This window comes from Liolophura sinensis, chromosome 7 (assembly GCF_032854445.1).
Source record: "Liolophura sinensis isolate JHLJ2023 chromosome 7, CUHK_Ljap_v2, whole genome shotgun sequence".
NCBI lineage: Eukaryota > Metazoa > Mollusca > Polyplacophora > Chitonida > Chitonidae > Liolophura > Liolophura sinensis.
This window is the reverse complement of record NC_088301.1, coordinates 27,170,718-27,192,873: the sequence shown is the minus strand read 5'-3', so window position 1 is coordinate 27,192,873 and position 22,156 is coordinate 27,170,718. Positions and strand designations below refer to the sequence as shown.

Genomic DNA, 22,156 nt, shown 5'->3' with positions numbered 1-22,156 from the left:
CACAAGTGGGACAGCCCGTTGTATTTGTGAGAATAGTCCCATGTGTTGAGAATTGAGTATTTGGTGTCCCATGGAGAGGACTGGCTCAGCCTTCACACAGGTGGGACAGCCCACTGTATTTGTGAGAATAGTCCCGTGTGTTGAGAATTGAGTATTTGGTGTCTCATGGAGAGGACTGGCTCAGCCTTCAGACTGTTGGGACAGCCCGCTGTATTTGTGAGAATAGTCCCATGTGTTGAGAACTGAGTATTTGGTGTCCCATGGAGAGGACTGGCTCAGCCTTCACACAGGTGGGACAGCGCACTGTATTTGTGTGAATTGTCCTATGTGTTGAGAACTGAGTATTTGGTGTCCCATGGAGAGGACTGGCTCAGCCTTCACACAGGTGGGACAGCCCGCTGTATTTGTGTGCATTGTCCTATGTGTTGAGAACTGAGTATTTGGTGTCCAATGGAGAGGACTGGCTCAGCCTTCATACAGGTGGGACAGCCCGCTGTATTTGTGTGAATTGTCCTATGTGTTGAGAACTGAATATTTGGGGTCCCATGAAGAGGACTGGCTCAGCCTTCACACAGGTGGGACAGCCCGCTGTATTTGTGTGAATAGTCCTATGTGTTGAGAACTGAGTATTTGGTGTCCCATGGAGAGGACTGGCTCACCCTTCAGACAGTTGGGACAGCCCGCTGTATTTGTGAAAATTGTCCTATGTGTTGAGAACTGAGTATTTGGTGTCCCATGGAGAGGAATTGGCTCAGCCTTCACACAGGTGGGACAGCCCGCTGTATTTGTTTGAATTGTCCCATGTGTTGAGAATTGAGTATTTGGTGTCGCATAGAGAGGACTGGCTCAGCCTTCACACAGGTGGAACAGCCCGCTGTATTTGTGTGAAGTGTCCTATGTGTTGAGAACTGAGTATTTGGTGTCCCATGGAGAGGACTGGCTCAGCCTTCACACAGGTGGGATAGTCGCTGTATTCCTGTGAATAGTCCAATGTGTTGAGAATTGAGTATTTGGTGTCCCATGGAGAGGATTGGCTCACCCTTCATACAAGTGGGACAGCCCGCTGTATTTGTGTGAATAGTCCCGTGTGTTGAGAATTGAGTATTTGGTGTCCCATGGAGAGGACTGGCTCAGCCTTCACACAAGTGGGACAGCCCACTGTATTTGTGAGAATAGTCCCGTGTGTTGAGAATTGAGTATTTGGTGTCCCATGGAGAGGACTGGCTCAGCCTTCACACAGGTGGGACAGCCCGCTGTATTTGTGAGAATAGTCCTTGTGTTGAGAATTGAGTATTTGGTGTCTCATGGAGAGGACTGGCTCAGCCTTCAGACAGGTGGGACAGCCCGCTGTATTTGTGTGAATAGTCCCGTGTGTTGAGAATTGAGTATTTGGTGTCCCATGGAGAGGACTGGCTCAGCCTTCACACAGGTGGGACAGCCCGCTGTATTTGTGAGAATAGTCCTTGTGTTGAGAATTGAGTATTTGGTGTCCCATGGAGAGGACTGGCTCAGCCTTCACACAAGTGGGACAGCTGTATATGTGAGAATAGTCCTTGTGTTGAGAATTGAGTATTTGGTGTCTCATGGAGAGGACTGGCTCAGCCTTCACACAAGTGGGACAGCTGTATATGTGAGAATAGTCCAATGTGTTGAGAACTGAGTATTTGGTGTCCCATGGAGAGGACTGGCTCAGCCTTCAGACATGTGGGACAGCCCGCTGTATTTGTGAGAATAGTCCAATGTGTTGAGAACTGAGTATTTGGTGTCCCATGGAGAGGACTGGCTCAGCCTTCACACAGGTGGGACAGCCCGCTGTATTTGTGAGAATAGTCCCGTGTGTGAGAATTGAGTATTTGGTGTCCCATGGAGAGGACTGGCTCAGCCTTCACACAGGTGGGACAGCCCGCTGTATTTGTTTGAATTGTCCCATGTGTTGAGAACTGAGTATTTGGTGTCGCATAGAGAGGACTGGCTCACCCTTCAGACAGGTGGGACAGCCGCTTGTATTTGTGTGAATTGTCCTATGTGTTGAGAACTGAGTATTTGGTTTTGCTAATAATGTGCTTTTCCACAGGCAAACAAATGTCATAAGATATTACTTTTGGTACTGAATCTTATATTTTTTGAAGAGAATATTTTCTTACTTTTCAAACAACCACAAAAGTTCTTTTTAGCTCACTTACCAATCAGGGAGAGGTATTGAATCAGATGCTGTTGGTGTCAGTGTCCAGTTTGTTTAAAGTTTTGGCCAGTGATAGGGTTGCAATGGCCACCCATAGTACACAGATAGCCAACCGTGGGTAGCAGTCTGCAAAGACCAAGGAAGTCTTTGCTCAGCTAGTCACAGGAATGCAATTGCCTCCCATAGTACATAGATTGACAATTGCAGTTTGCGATTTGCATATCGCAGACCCCTGTGGTAAAGTTGTGCACCAAACTCCCATAATGTATTTTACCACCACAATAATTTACAACTCCATAACATACAAAGTCACTGCCCTGCAATTCCTATGCATACGATAAACAGTCATAGTTGTGACAGTATAATAATTTTGTTCTTTTTTGTTGATTTAATGGCAAGATCCTAGCACTATGTAATTAGAGGATAATATCTGTGTATGACAGTGTCAATCACTCTCGTTTTTTGTTTTAAAGGCCAATATTTGAATGTATCACATGATGAGCAAACTGTTCAATCAGGTGAGGTACTAGTATTCCCTGAATGCCTTGTTAACATCAGTAGATATCTCAGAATCAGGCAGAGCAGCTTGGCCATGGACAAAATTTTAGGTCATTTACAGTACATTTGTAGATCATGTGTCTGGCTAGTTTAGTGCTAAAATTCATCAATATTATCTCACTAACTCTGTTGCGCTATTTTTTCAGATACTGTCCTGCAGACAGAGAGATGCGCTGATGTGTCTCCATGACAACGGTAGTGTGACTGTACGTGTGAGGAGGAAGACCAACGTCATCTGCACGCCAGCCTCTGAAGGCACTGGAGCATTTGGTAGGATTATATCTATGTTGCCTTTGCTATCCTTATCCTCCATCTACCTTGTTATATATTAAGTGGCAAAATCACCCATTTGGGGGAAAAGTGTAACTGCAAGCGTTTAGTCCTTAAACTATGCCGTTACCATGGTGACAGAAAGTGGATGATGTCACTTGCAGGGCCATTTGCGCAGTTTTATGTTCATTAAAGTAAAAGAAAGCTAAAATACGAAGTAAGGTTCATCATACAGACAACTGAAAAGCAGGCATAAAAATGCTTTCATTTCACTCTTTCAAGAGTCTTTCAAATATGTAAAAACTATGGTGGGATTTATGAAAATCTACGATTTTTAGAGGTCTTTTCCTTTAAGCACTACCAGTACTACACACAAGGCTGTAACACGTGTATTGAGGTTTCCCTCACCCACTTGTCCACCACCAGTATGACGCACAAGGCTGTAACTCGTGGGCTGTGTGTATTGAGGTTTCCCTCACCCACTTGTCCATCACCAGTATGACGCACAAGGCTGTAACTCGTGGGCCTCGTGTATTGAGGTTTCCCTCACCCACTTGTCCACCACCAGTATGACGCACAAGGCTGTAACTCGTGGGCCTCGTGTATTGAGGTGTCCCTCACCCACTTGTCCACCGCCAGTACCATACACAAGGCTGTAACACGTGTATTGAGGTTTCCCTCACCCACTTGTCCACCACCAGTATGACGCACAAGGCTGTAACTCGTGGGCCTCGTGTATTGAGGTTTCCCTCACCCACTTGTCCACCACCAGTACTACACACAAGGCTGTAACACGTGTATTGAGGTTTCCCTCACCCACTTGTCCACCACCAGTATGACGCACAAGGCTGTAACTCGTGGGCCTCGTGTATTGAGGTTTCCCTCACCCACTTGTCCACCACCAGTATGACGCACAAGGCTGTAACTCGTGGGCCTCGTGTATTGAGGTTTCCCTCACCCACTTGTCCACCACCAGTATGACGCACAAGACTGTAACTCGTGGGCCTCGTGTATTGAGGTTTCCCTCACCCACTTGTCCACCACCAGTATGATGCACAAGGCTGTAACTTGTGGGCCTCGTGGATTGAGGTTTCCCTCACCCACTTGTCCACCACCAGTATGACGCACAAGGCTGTAACTTGTGGGCCTCGTGTATTGAGGTTTCCCTCACCCACTTGTCCTCCACCAGTATGACGCACAAGGCTGTAACTCGTGGGCCATGTGTATTGAGGCTTCCCTCACCCACTTGTCCACCACCAATATGACGCACAAGGCTGTAACTCGTGGGCCTCGTGTATTGAGGTTTCCCTCACCCACTTCTCCACCACCAGTATGACGCACAAGGCTGTAACTCGTGGGCCGTGTGCATTCAGGTTTCCCTCACCCACTTGTCCACCACCAGTATGATGCACAAGGCTGTAACTCGTGGGCCTTGTGCATTGAGGTTTCCCTCACCCACTTGTCCACCACCAGTATGACGCACAAGGCTGTAATTCGTGGGCCGTGTGTATTCAGGTTTCCCTCACCCACTTGTCCACCACCAGTATGACGCACAAGGCTGTAACTCGTGGGCCGTGTGTATTCAGGTTTCCCTCACCCAATTGTCCACCACCAGTGTGATGCACAAGGCTGTAACTCGTGGGCCTTGTGCAGTGAGGTTTCCCTCACCCACTTGTCCACCACCAGTATGACGCACAAGGCTGTAATTCGTGGGCCGTGTGTATTCAGGTTTCCCTCACCCACTTGTCCACCACCAGTATGAGTTTCCTCCCACCATAATGCTGTATTCCATCATATAAGTGAAAAATTCTTGAGTACAGCGTAAAACACCAATCAAGTAAATAAATAAGTAAGTCGACTGGTGGCTAGACAAGCACGGGAAGGCAGTGCACATGCTTGGTGACATGAAAGTAGTCCAATGGGTACAGGCTTGACAGTACCTTTATTTCTACCCATGAATTAAAGTGAAGAAAGTATCAAGTCACAGTTGTTTACGTACCTGTAAATTCTGAAACTGTCTCAAAGCATTTTCCTGTCAAACTGGCAAGCTAACAACTGCTTCTCCAACTGTCAGCTACACTGCATCGGTGAATGTTTTAATTTAGATTGACCCTTCCTCTCCTAAGTTTCCACACAAAGAATGCTATTGTTAAATCACGAGGATCGAGACATATGTATGTTTTGGTTCAAACAAAGAGGGTTTTTCTTACAAGAAGAGACTTGTAACGTTGAGTCAGAGCAGCACAGTGGCTCGTTTTTAACAATATTGTGTTCAATCTGATGAAAGGACAAAAAAAAAATCTTGGAAACCCTGAACAAGAAAGTTTGACTGATTATGGCGGGTGGTTCAGATTACCCAGCAGGTGGTTCAGATTACCCAGCGGGTGGTTCAGGTTACCCAGCAGGTGGTTCAGGTTACCCAGTGGGTGGTTCAGGTTACCCAGCAGGTGGTTCAGGTTACCCAGCGGGTGGTTCAGGTTACCCAGCGGGTGGTTCAGGTTACCCAGCGGGTGGTTCATGTTACCCAGCAGGTGGTTCAGGTTACCCAGCGGGTGGTTCAGGTTACCCAGCGGGTGATTCAGGTTACCCAGCGGGTAAAGAAGAAAGCAGAGCCCTGGTCGAACTGAAGAAAGACAAGTCCATAACCATAGCACCAGCTGATAAAGGAAAAGCCGCAGCCATTCTTGACAAAACAGATTTTAACAAACTGGTAGACAACTTACTAACAGACCAGTCCACATACCGAACCCTGAAAACTGACCCCACCAACAAGTTTGACCGGCAACACAGATCCCTCCTGAACCAACTCAAAACCAGTGGTGAGATCACACCTGAAATCCAACAAAAGTTAACAGTGCAACACCCCCGTGCACCGTATGCCCGTGCAACCATCAAAATCCACAAGGACCCTGTAAAAGCCAGGTTACTGATATGCTCCAGAGGAACTGTCTTCTATAACACTGCCCAGTACCTCACGAAACTACTATCACTATGGTCTAAGGCTGCCGACTCCTTTATCAAAGACTCAGCTGACTTCTGTTACAAAATATGTCAGATCAATGAACCCTGCAAACTTGTGAGCTACGACGTTGTTGACCTATTTACCAATGTCCCAACCAGCCAAGCCCTAGATGTGATAAGAGACAAGATAACAGCCACACCACCGACGACATCCCTATCCCCAGATAACATCATCAGCCTACTGGACTGTTGCCTGTCATCCACTTACTTCACTTGGGGTGACACAATTTATGAGCAGATCCATGGCCTCCCCATGGGATCCCCACTATCACCGATTGTCTCCGAGATCTACCTAACTGAACTAGAGAACAAAGCCTTAGCCACGTCACCCATCCAGCCCATCTGTTGGATGCGAAAAGTGGACGATACCTTCGTCGCACTTCAACACCACCAAGATCCATCTGCCTTACTTGACCACCTAAATTCACAACACCAACGCATCAAATTCACCATGGAAACTGAGAAAGATCAACAAATACCATTCCTAGATGTCCACGTGAAGAGAACAGCAGACGCTCTCCAAACCACAGTGTACCGCAAACCGACCCACTCCGACCAGTACATCCACTACAAGTCCAACCACCCACCCAAAACCAAGAAGAATCAGAAGCCTGATTACACTAAAGACCCACCTACATGCCACAGGAAAGAAGACACCAACCAAACCCCAGCCACCCAAAGGAGTTGTCTACCAATTAAAATGCAGTTGCAACAACTCCTACATAGGTGAAACAGGCAGACCGCTTCAAACCAGAATTAAAGAACACCAATCATCAGTACATCCCACATCATCAACTGGAATACAGTCAGGACACTGAACATGAATCAGCCCCATTGGAAGAAACGAAAACTACAGGAAGCCATCCAGATTAAGAGATTAAAGCCCAGCCTGAACAGAGATCACGGCATCTACCTCCCCTCAGCTTATGATCTGCTAATCCTCCAAACCGCTCAGGAACCCCACCGAGCCTAGTCAGTACGCCAACACCCACCCCAGGACACCTTAATCCCCTGAGGACTGTTTACCCTCTTTTTTGTTTTATCTGTTGACATTTGCATCTCTTGCTATATATAAGCGCAGTAGTAATTTTGATGTCATTCACTTGATAACGATGCTAGTATCTGCATCGAAACGTTGTGTTAAATAAACCAAGAAGTTGTACATCCATAAGAATGCCTTGTCCAGTGTACCTCCTCACCGACTTCTAAATGCCACTTAAGCAAGCTCTTACACATGAGCTTTTATAATAAATAAAGCAGTGTAATAGGCTATTACAGTGTTTCGCAGTCCACCATTGCCAGCATTGAACAAATGATATTACGTAAGAGACAGCGTGACTTGGGAAATCACCTGAGCGAATGGGTCTACATTTTTGCCTTGTGTGTTTGTCTCAGACTAACCACTCCAAGTCTACGTCGCCCCTTCACTGGCGAGAGTGTAGCCATGCTCATCGCTGACCAGTTGACACCTACAGACTTTCTATATTAGCTATAGTTACATGGGTGAGAAACATGAAGCACCCACGGTTCAACTTCAGATTCCCCCTACAGCCCCTGACCCTGTTTTGTCAACTTTCCCTTGAGGACTTCGACCACGAGTGCTGCTCAGTTGGTCGAAAAGGCCATATAATTACCGTATAAAGAGAGGAGAATATGTCTTGTGTTTTACGTGTTCCTTTTTCTTCATTTGACTGCAACTAATCCAGTCTGATGACTTTATAGTATATGAAACCATTTGCTCACTTCAGCTGAATACATTTAATATTACTGGCTATCAATTTTCAGATGACACACCCCCTCAGGTGTCCTTGGATGTGGCCTATGACCTGAGGTGTCAGTCAGACCCTATGAGATTAACCAAACACAGTAAGGTGCTGGGCGTGGCCATGTCGCCAGTCACAGAAAGGGGAGTGGCCCTTATTATGAGTGACAGCCGGGTCATCTTCTGGGAAATTAAGACAATTAATGTTATGGTAGGTGTATTTGTTTGTTCCTGTCATGTGGATAACTTTCAGTAGAAAGTCTTCGTTAAAATGTAAACATGGAATTATGCAATCCCCATGAATTATAATGTCATCCCTAAAATTTGCATATTTAACTGCACTTTCTGATGAGCTGTCAGATCATGTGACCTTGACCGCTGACTTAGATGTGGCCGTGTGGCAGGAACCATTACTTCACATGTATTCCATTCATGCTTAAGTGTAACTTGAGAACCTAGTTCAGAGACCTGACAGTATGAATCTCAGAAAGTTAATGCATTTTGCATCATGAATCAGTTATATTATCAGTAAGTCTCTCTGTCAACTAACGACTCTCTCCTCATGTCAGCTAATCTTGTCTGTTCCAGGATAACAATGTGAACAACCAGGCCTTCTCTTCCCCACTGTACACACCAGGGGTGTCTCTGACAGACTTCAGTCAGCTGACCATCAACAACAAACCAGAAGCCATGGCTAAACTACCAATCCTGAGTGACGTACCATATCCAAGGCTGACCATGGCAGATTTGATTGGCCAGTCCCAGAACACCATGTCTGACAGTGTGGCCATTCAGCCTAAGCACACTGTAGTGATGAAACTTCTGCTGACCGGTCTGATCAGCGGAGTGATGGGTCATGTGTCTGTCCTGCGGATGTGCCCACCAATGACCACAAAGAATTGGAGTTACTTCCAACCACTGTTAGCATTGGGTATGTCTCTCTGCCCAGTGCTGTCCCTGGTGTCCTAAACCAAAAACCTGACCTGTAGGAGAAAAAAATTCTTGATTATGGCATTACAACAACAATCAAATAAATATATAAAACAAATCCAGCGCTGTCAACGTAAGATGTAGTTTGGGACACATTTCCTGCAGCAGTTATATTATTCAATATGTGTACATATATGTTTTATATGACAAAGTGGGGCATTGGTTATTGCCAAGTAGTCTTCCAGTCACTGGAATGCGAGTTCAAGGACAGGGAGTTTGTGGGACATTTGCTTTCCCCTTGTGTAGACTCGGTGACATTTAGCAGTTGAGGGTCACTGGTGTGGCTGTTAGCGCTAGCTTACTCGTGAACACGTGTTCAAGACCTTTGACAAATATGGTGGAGATATCCATACATCACACATTTTGCAAAATGTCACTTTCCAAAGGTCCATATGTTTGAACACTGCAAAAAGATAAAACTACCAATTGCTTGGTTAAATTTGTTAACCTAATACCTTCTTCTGGCATGAATTACAGTAGATAAACCCATAAAACCGACTCCCATTGTAGAAGTGAATGTATAACATTGAAATAAAATAATAAAATTATCTTCAGTGTTTATACTTTACTGTTGTTTGTATCATGGACAGGTACACAGACGGGCTATATACAGATCTACAACCTGTCTAGTGGTCAGCTGGTGAAGGAGTACAGTGTTCACACCTCCATTATCAGGTGAGACATCCATAAGGTTACACCATTATCAGGTGAGACATTCGTCAGGTTATACCATTATAAGGTGAGACGTGCATCAGGTTATACCATTATCGAGTGAGACCTCCATCAGGTTATACCATTATCAGGTGAGACATCCATTAGGTTATACCATTATCATGTGAGACATCCATCAGGTTATGCCATTATCAGGTGAGACATCCATCAGGTTACACCATTATCAGGTGAGACATCCATCAGGTTACACCATTATCAGGTGAGACATCCATCAGGTTATACCAGTATCAGGTGAGACATTTGTCAGGTTATACCATTATAAGGTGAGACGTGCATCAGGTTATACCATTATCATGTGAGACATCCAGCAGGTTATACCATTATTGGGTGTGACATCCATCAGGTTATACCATTATCAGGTGAGACATTCATCAGGTTACACCATTATCAGGTGAGACATCCATCAGGTTATACCATTATTGGGTGAGACATCCATGAGGTTATACTGTTATCAGGTGAGACATCCATCAAGTCATACCATTATCAAGTGAGACATCCATCAGGTTATACCATTATTGGGTGAGACATCCATCAGGTTATACTGTTATCAGGTGAGACATTCATCAGGTCATACCATTATCAGGTGAGACATCAATAAGGTTATACCACTATCAGGTGAGACATCCATCAGGTCATGCCATTATCAGGTGAGACATCAATAAGGTTATACCACTATCAGGTGAGACATCCATCAGGTCATACCATTATCAGGTGAGACATCCATCAGGTTATACCACTATCAGGTGAGACATCCATCAGGTCATACCATTATCAGGTGAGACATCCATCAGGTTATACCAGTGTCAGGTGAGACATCCATCAGTTCATACCATTATCAGGTGAGACATCCATCAGTTTATACCATTATCATGTGAGACATCCAGCAGGTTATACCATTATTGGGTGTGACATCCATCAGGTTATACCATTATCAGGTGAGACATTCATCAGGTTACACCATTATCAGGTGAGACATCCATCAGGTTACACCATTATCAGGTGAGACATCCATCAGTTTATACCATTATCAGGTGAGACATCCATCAGGTTATACCATTATCAGGTGAGACATTCATCAGGTTACACCATTATCAGGTGAGACATCCATCAGGTTATACCATTATCAGGTGAGACATCCATCAGTTCATACCATTATCAGGTAAGACATCCATCAGGTTATACCATTATCTGGTGAGACATCCATGAGGTTATACCATTATTGGGTGAGACATCCATCAGGCTGTACGATTATTGGGTGAGAAATCCATGACGTTAAGGCCTGTTCTCACTGTGTCATTTGTCATTTGCTTACTATCTCTGTCAAGATCTACCATGAAATTACACATCATGTAAATTACAGCCAGCAACTCATCATGACAAACATGTTAACAAAAAACGCCAGTACCTTAGCAGAAAAAGTGACCATTTTCCATGCGATTTTTGTCAAACACTATAAGTCGATTCTACAAGCTGGTACTACAAATCGCATCACGAGAACGGGCCTTAACGTCATGGATTTCTCACCCAATAATGGTACAGCCTGAAGGATGTCTCACCCAATAATGGTATAACCTGATGGATATCTCACCTGATAATGGCATACTCTGAAGAATGTCTTACCTGATAATGGTATTTATTTGATTGGTGTTTTACACCGTACTCAAGAATATTTCACTTATATGACGGCGGCCAGCGTTATGGTGGGAGGAAACCGGGCAGAGCCTGGGGGAAACCCACGACCATCCGCAGGTTGCTGCAGACCTTCCCACACACAGTCAAAGAGGAAGCCAGCATGAGGTGGACTTGAACTCAGAGCGACCGCATTGGTGAGAGACTCCTGGGTCATTACGCTGCACTAGCGCGCTAACCGACTGAGCCACGGAGGCCCCCGATAATGGTATAACCTGATGGATGTCTCACCTGATAATGGTATAACCTGACGAATGTCTCACCTTTATACCATTATCAGGTGAAAAATCCATCATTTTATCATTGCCCTTAGGCCTGGCAAGTCTTGTCATGTTAAAATCTGCAATTTACAGGCATTTAAGATCCATTCACCTGTAAATCTCATAGCTCTGGTTTATTAAAGAGGCTGTATCTTCAAATTTTGTCAAAGAATTCGATCAGCGCAGATCCAAACAAATTTTCCATTTATACCAAGAATGACTTCAATTATGACGTTTCAGTAAATATCAGATCCATACCTACACTAAAAGTCACTTTTGCATTTCAGAAGGCCGCCATTTTTTTAACAGGAATGTTGCGGGATCTCGCATTACACGGAAGCTGGGTGCTAATTTTCACTCAACAGTCTGTTTTAACCTAACGGCAGCATGCTTGCTACATTAAATATCTGTTTCTTTGAAATTCTGCATTGGAAATCCTGTCCCCATTTACAGTAACTTATAGGGGAAAACAATGGAGAAAGTGAGAATGCCAAAGAGTAAAAAGTGTTACTTTGAAAGCTTGCCGTTTTATTGGCCGTGAAAAACAGAAATGTCAGGGCCACTGTATGCAAATGGTCATTAATTTGATCACGGCTTCTCTGTTGTGGCGAGTGTAGTGGCCCTTATCCCGAAATAACAAATGTCCCTCATTGGTATGGATCTCCATGTAATTGTATCTGTTTGCGTCATTTTTTTTACGTTTTGGAAATTATATTTTGCTATATTTTGAATTACAGGGGTATTGAATGGGTGAACCTGAACAGCTTCTTGTCATTCTCATTCCCTAACCCGGGAACAAATAACCTGGTGAAGAATGAGGTGATGCTGGTGGATGTCGTGTCTGGTAGGTCGCTCTTTCTGCTTGTGGCGATGTTGTCATAAAATATTTGAAGGCCATTGGCCTATATCATAAAATATAAATTTCAATTGTCTGAAATATTTATAGATAAAAGTTATATACATACAGCTTTCCAGATATACTATTTTTAAATATGATGGTTTTCGAGTTTTAACTATTTTGGTTTTTTTTTCTTATCTGATATTAAACATGTCAGTACCTTTTTGTTTGATTTTTGATGTTCTCACCATCATTTCGAAAACCTTAACTGTCTCTTGTTTTCACCTTGTTCTCGCCACGATATGGCTGAAAGATTGCCGATGTGGCTTTAAGCCATAATCATTCATTCGTTCATTCATTCTTTCTGCTTGTGTCATTAAACAGTGACCGTTTTTTTTTATACTGATTTTGTCTTTTGATTTGGAACTAATCTGACCAAATTTTAAAAGTCTGGGAATTGGGTTTGATGAAGTGGAGAAATGAGAAATATAAATGGTTTTATAAATATGGGGATTTATACCCGTTTTATACCTGAACTTGACAAATATTTGAATGCAATAGGGGCAGCTTGATTTTATACCTGTCTGTTTATGGTCCTGTTTGTGTTAATGGTAATCTTGTGAGCAATTAAAGGACTTGTTGAAAAAAATTATTCAAATTTAGGGCAATCCTTCTTATCACTACTGTCATGCCATTACAGTCAGGATTTAAATAATTTTTGAAAGAAATTTTAAGAAAGTTTTAATAAGTTTACCAGATTGCTGCCCATGGCCATACAAGTGAAATATTCTTGAGTACAGCATAAACATCAATCAACTAAAGAAATTAATAAGTATTCTCGATAACGAGAGAAGCGGGGTGTGGGTATAAGCATTTGGTTAACATGGTATGGTGCAGCAACAAGCTTTGACGCATAATCATTAAATATGTCTGCCGTCATATCAGTGCTACCGCACTGAGTAACGGTATATTTTTGTGTAATTAACCTAGAGTATAAATGAAGTAAGGAAACGTGTGAAACATACATGTTTTGTGATGGATACTATCAGTTTCAAAATGTGCACAAGGTTTTCAATTTGTTCTCCCAAATTATTTTTTTTTCTCGTCATTACATGTATATGTGTATGTGCTTTTTTGTTCACTTCTAAATAAATGCTCAGTAATGTAGCACCTTGTCCCGGGATCACAACGCAGACTTAGACTTATAATAAGTCAAAATGTTAGTCATTCAATTTGGCATGTTCCTTTCCGTTATTTCAGCTCAAATTTGTTGTCCAGCCGTAAGTGGGAAGGTCTGTCAGCAACCTGCGGATGGTCGTGGGTTTACCCCGGGCTCTGCCTGGTTTCCACCCACCATAATGCTGGCCGCCGTCGTATAAGTGAAATATTCTTGAGTAGGACATAAAACACCAATCAGATAAATAAATAAATCAGATTTTTGTACAGTTATCAAGCAATTTTTTTGACGTTGTTACATCAGAAATAAAAGTTTTAAACTGATTTCAAATTTTTGCTGCGTTATCGAGTTTTTTTGCTGCATTATTCAAAGATTGCTGCGTTATCCCGTGGCCGTGATCTTCTGGATTCTTGTCTTGATTTCAGTCTTAATTGTCTTTTACAGGTAAAATGACACCTGTGAGAAAATACAAGGGAGAAGAATCACCCATAGAGTTCATTAAAGTCTCTTGTTTAAAGTGAGTACCAAATTTTTCACTCATGGTTCCGCGACTGGTAGATCCAGGATCAATCCTTGATCGAGTCACACCTAAGACTTTAAAAGAGGAAGTTGTAACTTCCTCGCTTGGCGTTCAGCATGAAGGGGATAGTGCAACGACTGGTTGACCCATATCAGTATAATGGCTCGGGCGGGGCAGCTTACTTGCCTTTGGTAAGTCGTCTCAGTGAAGCAGCACTAAATAAAAGAGCGGTGGAAATCCGTCCTGCAACAAGGAGGCACATTACATGTACATGCACCCTAAGGATTCCTTCGTCGTCATATGACTGAAAAATTGTTGAGTACGACGTTAAACCCCAAGCACTCACTCACTCACTCATGGTTCTATCTCACATAGTTATGTTGACCTGCTTGGTATGGAATATCATGCTGTCTGATGTTAGCTGGCATCCAGAGGAGGACTAGTAGTCTAGATATAGGAACCATGATTCAAGTTCAAAACCAACCAGCAGGTTGACATCAGGGGTGTGTTCCGTTTCAGCTGATACGTCGTTTCGTTCGCTCTACAGGAGACACCTGTGGTGCCAGTGCCCCGACCAGGTCTGTCATCAGCGGAGGCATTGGCCTATGTTATAGTGTCTTAGCTCATGGGAGCCTTTTGTTAAATTGTGACGTCACATGGTGCCCTCAAATGGCCACTGAATGTGCCACTGTTGGGGGTCAAGCCTGGATTTCTTATTGGAATGTAAATAATCTGCACTCGCACATCTTGCCGACTTCTTCATGATCTGCATTTGTGCGAGTATTTGACCTGCAAAAATATAGGAAGCTGAAAATACCTCTGTGGTCACAAGCAGTGTCCGGTAGTGAATTAAACCTCTCATACGGTTGGCAAAGTTTGCATTCCTTTTGTGTCTTTAATAAAAATGATCTCTAAATGATTATGTTTAAGTGGATGTAACATTTTTTTTTCGCTACAGACAGTACTTTGCAGTGTGTTTTAAGGACCAGCCATTTGAGCTATGGGACATGAAGACTTTGACGTTATTAAGGGAGATGCCCAAACGCTTCCCTACAGTCACTGCTCTGGTAAGTCAGATGCTCGGAACTGGCCTAAATCCTCAACAAAATCCGACACAGACATAATACATGTTTAGGACATGTTAGATGAATGTTATCTCATCTGAGCAGGCTATCTTGTCATTTCTGTGAAGTTCATATGTAGCCCCTTTCACTGGACTAATACATTTTCCAAACTCTTCAAATCTGTGAGGTTTTAGGATTATATCTAGATCATTTTAATAATAGACCTAATTTGCAAGTTGCAAACATCATGATGTCATCAGGCAGATTAATTTGTGTTTGTTGGTAAACGACCATGTTCATCATGCCTGACAACATGCGAAATGAGCAGTTTGGGTTTATGTGTATCTTTAAATATCAATGCCAAAACTTGAGTCGTGGGACATATTTCTTGATATTTATTTATTAACAGCTTTAAAGGAGAAGAAAACATAAAAATGATGCCAAAATCAGATGAAAGAGTGTCAAAACTTTTTTGCAAATATGATCTTTAATATTTTTTTAGATTTTTTTTTTCAAGAGAAAAGGGTATTTGAAAATATTTTTGTATGGTGGGTATTTGGGACCAACTTTTGGTATATATCTTTGTTGAATAATAATGTTATATGATGCTTGTCTGATAAATTTATTTGAATGTAAATTTATTGTTTATATCGAAACAAATGCATTTAACCTAAATTATGATAATATTTATGAACACATTAAAAATATAAATATGATCCAAATTGATGGTTAATACATTTGTTAGCTGAAAAGAACAGTGATAGTGCAACAATATTTATTTATGACATTATTAAACAAAGACTATAAATATCAAAAGGTGGTCCCAAATACCTGCCATACACAAATTATTTACAAGAGTCTTTTTCTCCTTAAGGAAAAATCAGAATAAACATTTAAGAATAATATTCGCACTCTTTCATCTGAACTTTATGTCATTTTTATGTTTTCTCCACCTTTAAGATAATTATGTAGTTAATGGATGTCAGTAGATTTAATTATGGCACTATATGTTAGATACATTAACACATGTCATAATGTGAAAAGTGTAATAAAATGTAGTAATGGATGTCAGTAGATTTAATTATGGCACTGTATGTTAGATACATTAACACATGTCATAATGTGAAAAGTGTAATAAAATGTAGTAATGGATGTCAGTAGATTTAATTATGGCACTGTATGTTAGATACATTAACACATGTCATAATGTGAAAAGTGCAATAAAATGTAGTAATGGATGTCAGTAGATTTAATTATGGCACTGTATGTTAGATACATTAACACATGTCATAATGTGAAAAGTGTAATAAAATGTAGTAATGGATGTCAGTAGATTTAATTACCACACTATATGTTAGATACATGAACACATGTCATAATGTGAAAAATGTAATAAAATGTAGTAATGGATGTCAGTAGATTTAATTACCACACTGTGTTACATACATTAACACATGTCATAATGTGAAAAATGTTGGGCTGTGGGGCGCAAACAAGATGGAGGCACTAAACGTTGATGCCATCAAAATGGTAATGTGGCAGAAATGTTTATTTGTATGTAGAAGAAGGATGGCTCTGAAATGAGCCCATTTCACTCAAGTGCAGTCTATGACATAGAATTTCACATAGAATTCAGCCCATTTCACTTGAGTGCAGTCTATGACATAGAATTTCGCATAGAATGCAGCCCATTTCACTTGAGTGCAGTCTACGACATAGAATTTCACATAGAATTCAGCCCATTTCACTTGAGTGCAGTCTATGACATAGAATTTCACATAGAATTCAGCCCATTTCACTTGAGTGCAGTCTACGACATAGAATTTCACATAGAATTCAGCCCATTTCACTTGAGTGCAGTCTACGACATAGAATTTCACATAGAATTCAGTCCATTTCACTTGAGTGCAGTCTATGACAGAATTTCACATAGAATTCAGCCCATTTCACTTGAGTGCAGTCCGTGGCTTAGAATTTCACATAGAATTCAGTCCATTTCACTTGAGTGCAGGCTGTGACATAGAATTTCACATAGAATTCAGCCCATTTCACTTGAGTGCAGTCTATGGCATAGAATTTCACATAGAATTCAGCCCATTTCACTTGAGTGCAGGCTGTGAATAACAGCATGAGGACGACATGTCATCATTCTGAAGGCCACAACAACAGTGATGCAGTAAATTTCTCACAAACACTCTGCAACAGCTGTAAAAATATCACATTGCGTTGTCACAGTCTTCAGTAACGCCTCACCCTGAAATGCCAGGGCTGTTCCATACAGAGCTACTCAACAAAGCAACCTGTGCGATTTACACATTTTGACCACAATCCGAGTGCACAGGTCTTGCCATGTTTTGAATTCACATTGTGATATTATAACATCATTGTCATTATTGTGTTAATGAATTTCTTCAAATTTCACAAATGGAATAATCCAAATTTGGCATAAACTGTCCATGCTTATCCATATGTTGTTGTAGAGGGGCTTCTGTGACAAGCAAATTTGACAGTTTTATACCCTCTGTAAATAAAAGTTTCATTTCAATTCACCCTGATTGTTGTCACAGGAGTGGTCCCCTTCACATGCCATCAAGACCCTGAAGAGACGTCTGTTACAGAGACACGAGAGTCCCCCCACCAACCAGGAGGCACCCCCGGGACCTGCCATTACAGCCATCACTGACCCCTCTGGGAGGTAAAATCCGAGGTCAACTCAATTTAACCTCTTCTTCTAGAACATTATTTCTGTCCACTGGATTTGAACTCTACCACTTCCAAAAGCCCTAACAAGCCTTCTGAAACCAGGCTGTAAAAAGCAGAAGATTTTCCAGAAAATCTGTCTGTCTGGGCAGTGCATGGCAGAGAGCAGGCTTCTGACACTGTCTTTGGTGATATTTTAATCGCAACCTTCGACAAAAGCAAGGGATACTACTTCTGTCTGTCTGTCTGTCTGTCTGTCTGTCTGCCTCTCGGAATTACATAAAATGTTGTGTGCAGGTTCACTATGTGGAGCCTGGCATCAAATATTCAAAACTCACCCATCCCAAGTATATTAAGTTATGGATCAGCCCATAAGGTTTGTAAATATATACTCTTGATTCTGATTGGCTGTTGATTTTTTTTGCGGTAACTACTTTTATTTTGATAAAATCGATAAAAATTAAATTTTTTTTTTAAATTTAAAAGTTTGATAAAATTTGATTTTGTGTGAAAGTACATTTTGTGGCCACTTCAATCAAGTTTGATCACAGCTTGCTTCATGAATAAGTTTTGCATATTTAGAAAGGGAATGCTTGATTATTATTAATTATGTATTTGATTGGTGTTTTACACTGCACTCAATATTTCACTCTCATGTCAGCAAACATTATGGTGTGATGAAACCGAGAAAGAATCCTTTATTTTGCCATTGTCATTTTTGTATACATGTACTTGTGTGCTCTCGTTTGAAGAGTTCAGTTTGAAGATGTGCAAGAGTTTGACAACATTCTTGGAAACTTCTACCATATTGTTGTAGTTTAACATTTCCACTAAAGGCTCTAAGGGACTTCAATGGCCTGCTGGCTAGCATGCTAGCACAGCATAATGACCCACGACCCTCTCACTAATGCGATCGCTGTGAGTTCAAGTCCAGCTCCTGCTGGCCTCCTCTTTGGTCTTACATAGAAAGTTCCACCTGCAACCTGCGGATGATCTTGGGGTTCCCCCTGGCTTGGCCCGGTTTCCTCCCACTGTAATGCTGGCCACCATTGTATGAGAGAAATATTCTTGAGTACAGCGTAAAACACCAATCAAACAAACTAAACCCCCTAAAACGCAGCTCATGACATTGTTACATTGTCAGCCCATTCTTATCAGACATGTACAGTAGATCCAGGGCTCCGATATATCATAAACCCCTTTATCATTACTCACACCTGTCGCTTTTCCATCCAATCATGCTGCTGTATAGTGAGATGTCAAACAGGTAAGTTTTTTAACCACTGAACATGGCTTGCTTTTTAATAATTTTTTTTTTTAACATAGTACAGTTTGCAGATTTAATAATTAGAAAAGATCTATAACTGATTCTAAATAAGCAGTGTTCGATGTCAGTTTGCCAAAATATTGAGAGCCCCAGGTTTTTGCAAGTAGGAATAACAGGTTGTGAGAAACTTTTATATGAATTTATTAATATGTAGTTTTGAGCAAGTATTGGAAAATAATTCAGATTAAGATAATAAAAAGCCGAAAATTACCACAGTTGTCCATACAAAGCCAGTGTTGAGTGACAGATCATGGCTCAGTCTGTTTCCCCCCCCCCCCCGCCCCCCCCACCTGCATCTTAGAATTTAAAGGATATTTGATTTCTAGTATAAAAAAGAGGGCAAAAAGGTGTTTGCAGTTTTTATAGTTATCCTTAAAGTCCAGAACATGTGTTCACAGTGTGCACTAGTTGTATCTGCATGAAAAAGTTTTTCTACCGTTTCAGCGACTCCAAGAACGCTCTAAGATCTCCAGCGAAGGAACATGTCATCATCACAGATTCTGAATCCGTGGTGTACCACTTCATTGTAGAGGGCAGCACCATCACGGACAGCAGCAAAATACCGGCAGAGGTGAGCCCAGCGATTTATCAGGCGGTTTCTCTTTCATTGTACCTTTGTGTAGTTTGCGACATGTACGTCAAACTACCACAAACTCATCTTAAATGAAACACAAAAACATTTTTTTCAGATTCCATCCTGTATTTATACCTCTTTTCAAGGTACACCTGTGCTACATGACATGTACATTGTATCTAGGATATTGTGAAAAGTTTTTTGAAAAAGCAATTGAATGGGATTCCAAATTAAGGAATGACACTTTAGCCAAAGGTGACATAATAGTGGTTTATTTCTTGTTTTTTTTCATAACATTTGTATTTAAACATTTGGAATTTCATTGGACCATCCACAAAGACAAGAATGCATGAGTGAATTTACACATTGCAGTTTTAAACACGTATATAGCCATTATACAGCTGAAAAAAAAATTAGAAATCGGTTATTTCTTCAAAGCTAAATTCCTTAATACACAGATGTACTAAGATACTTCAAGTGTAGTGGAGTAGGATTTCCTACAGTGCTCATTGGCTCATTTGGTATTGTTTTGTACGAGGGGTATATCGCTGTGTGTTGTTGTTGTTGTTGTAGCCTGGAATGGCTGTGGTGAACAGTATAGCCTGGAAAGGTGACCAGATCATCTTTGGAGATGTTGAAGGACACATTAATATTTGGGACCTGAAAAATAAAAAGTCAAAGTAAGTAGCCTGAATAAACAAAATCAAAAGTATTACAGTGACCAATATGTAAATAAGTAGTGAGCAACCTGCGGATGATCGTGGGTGTCCTCCCGGGCTCTGCCTGCTTTCCTCCTACCGTGATTCTGGCCGCTGTCGTATCAGTCAAATATCATTAAGTACAGCGTAAAACCTCAATCAAATAAATAAATGTAAATAAATAGTAAAACCAGTGACCGTTTTAGTGCAGCTTCACCTTGTATATTTCTGAATCTTGCAGCCTGTGTCATTGGCGAATGCAGAGAAAGTTACCTCCCTTTGTGTGGCTGTCAAAACTGATAAAATTTGTCTTCCGCTCCGTATTGATGGATCTTCTGTGAGATAGATTAGTTACACAGTTACTCAGTGACAGGATATGGAAATTTATGGGGTCATTAACCTTTATATAGGGTGATAGGGTCAAGCCCAGTATGAGGGATACTAACCACATATCTTGTCAGTGAGTAGCTGTGAAACTAATTTGGCTTTCCATGAGTTACCGAGTGAATGTGTAACTAATTTGACTTTTCTTGAGTCACTGAGAAGCCATGTATCTTGTTTGGCTTTCCATGAGTCACTTAGTAATTAAGTAACTAATTTGACTTTGCAAGAGTCACTGAGTAATTGTGTAACTATTTTGACTTTTCTTGAGTCACTGTGTAACTAATTTTACTCAGGAGTCACTGAGTGGCCCTGTAACTTCTTTAGACTTTTCTTGAGTCACTGAGTAGCCATGTGACTAATTGGACTTTCCTTGAGTCACTGAGTAGCCATGTGACTAATTGGACTTTCCTTGAGTCACTGAGTAGCCATGTGACTAATTGGACTTTCCTTGGGTCACTGAGTAGCCATGTGACTAATTGGACTTTCCTTGAGTCACTGAGTAGCCATGTGACTAATTGGACTTTCCTTGAGTCACTGAGTGGCCATGTGACTAATTGGACTTTCCTTGAGTCACTGAGTAGCCATGTGACTAATTGGACTTTCCTTGAGTCACTGAGTGGCCATGTGACTAATTGGACTTTCCTTGGGTCACTGAGTAGCCATGTGACTAATTGGACTTTCCTTGAGTCACTGAGTAGCCATGTGACTAATTGGACTTTCCTTGAGTCACTGAGTGGCCATGTGACTAATTGGACTTTCCTTGAGTCACTGAGTAGCCATGTGACTAATTGGACTTTCCTTGAGTCACTGAGTGGCCATGTGACTAATTGGACTTTCCTTGGGTCACTGAGTAGCCATGTGACTAATTGGACTTTCCTTGAGTCACTGAGTAGCCATGTGACTAATTGGACTTTCCTTGAGTCACTGAGTGGCCATGTGACTAATTGGACTTTCCTTGAGTCACTGAGTAGCCATGTGACTAATTGGACTTTCCTTGAGTCACTGAGTGGCCATGTGACTAATTGGACTTTCCTTGGGTCACTGAGTAGCCATGTGACTAATTGGACTTTCCTTGAGTCACTGAGTAGCCATGTGACTAATTGGACTTTCCTTGAGTCACTGAGTGGCCATGTGACTAATTGGACTTTCCTTGAGTCACTGAGTAGCCATGTGACTAATTGGACTTTCCTTGAGTCACTGAGTAGCCATGTGACTAATTGGACTTTCCTTGGGTCACTGAGTAGCCATGTGACTAATTGGACTTTCCTTGAGTCACTGAGTAGCCATGTGACTAATTGGACTTTCCTTGAGTCACTGAGTAGCCATGTGACTAATTGGACTTTCCTTGAGTCACTGAGTAGCCATGTGACTAATTGGACTTTCCTTGAGTCACTGAGTAGCCTTGTGACT

The 22,156-nt window shown here is 41.7% G+C and overlaps 1 protein-coding gene across 1 annotated transcript in view; it reads left to right on the top strand.

Moving 5' to 3' along the window:
- LOC135470224 (WD repeat-containing protein 11-like) overlaps positions 1 to 22,156 on the top strand; it is a 44,393-nt gene that overhangs the window by 8,918 nt on the left and 13,319 nt on the right. The window contains exons 9-18 of the mRNA XM_064749039.1: positions 2,887 to 3,010; positions 7,817 to 8,004; positions 8,382 to 8,724; positions 9,374 to 9,458; positions 12,202 to 12,308; positions 13,924 to 13,996; positions 14,958 to 15,066; positions 17,631 to 17,758; positions 19,535 to 19,661; positions 20,238 to 20,344. Coding sequence (XP_064605109.1) covers positions 2,887 to 3,010; positions 7,817 to 8,004; positions 8,382 to 8,724; positions 9,374 to 9,458; positions 12,202 to 12,308; positions 13,924 to 13,996; positions 14,958 to 15,066; positions 17,631 to 17,758; positions 19,535 to 19,661; positions 20,238 to 20,344 — 1,391 coding nt within the window. The remainder of the gene's footprint in view (positions 1 to 2,886; positions 3,011 to 7,816; positions 8,005 to 8,381; positions 8,725 to 9,373; positions 9,459 to 12,201; positions 12,309 to 13,923; positions 13,997 to 14,957; positions 15,067 to 17,630; positions 17,759 to 19,534; positions 19,662 to 20,237; positions 20,345 to 22,156) is intronic.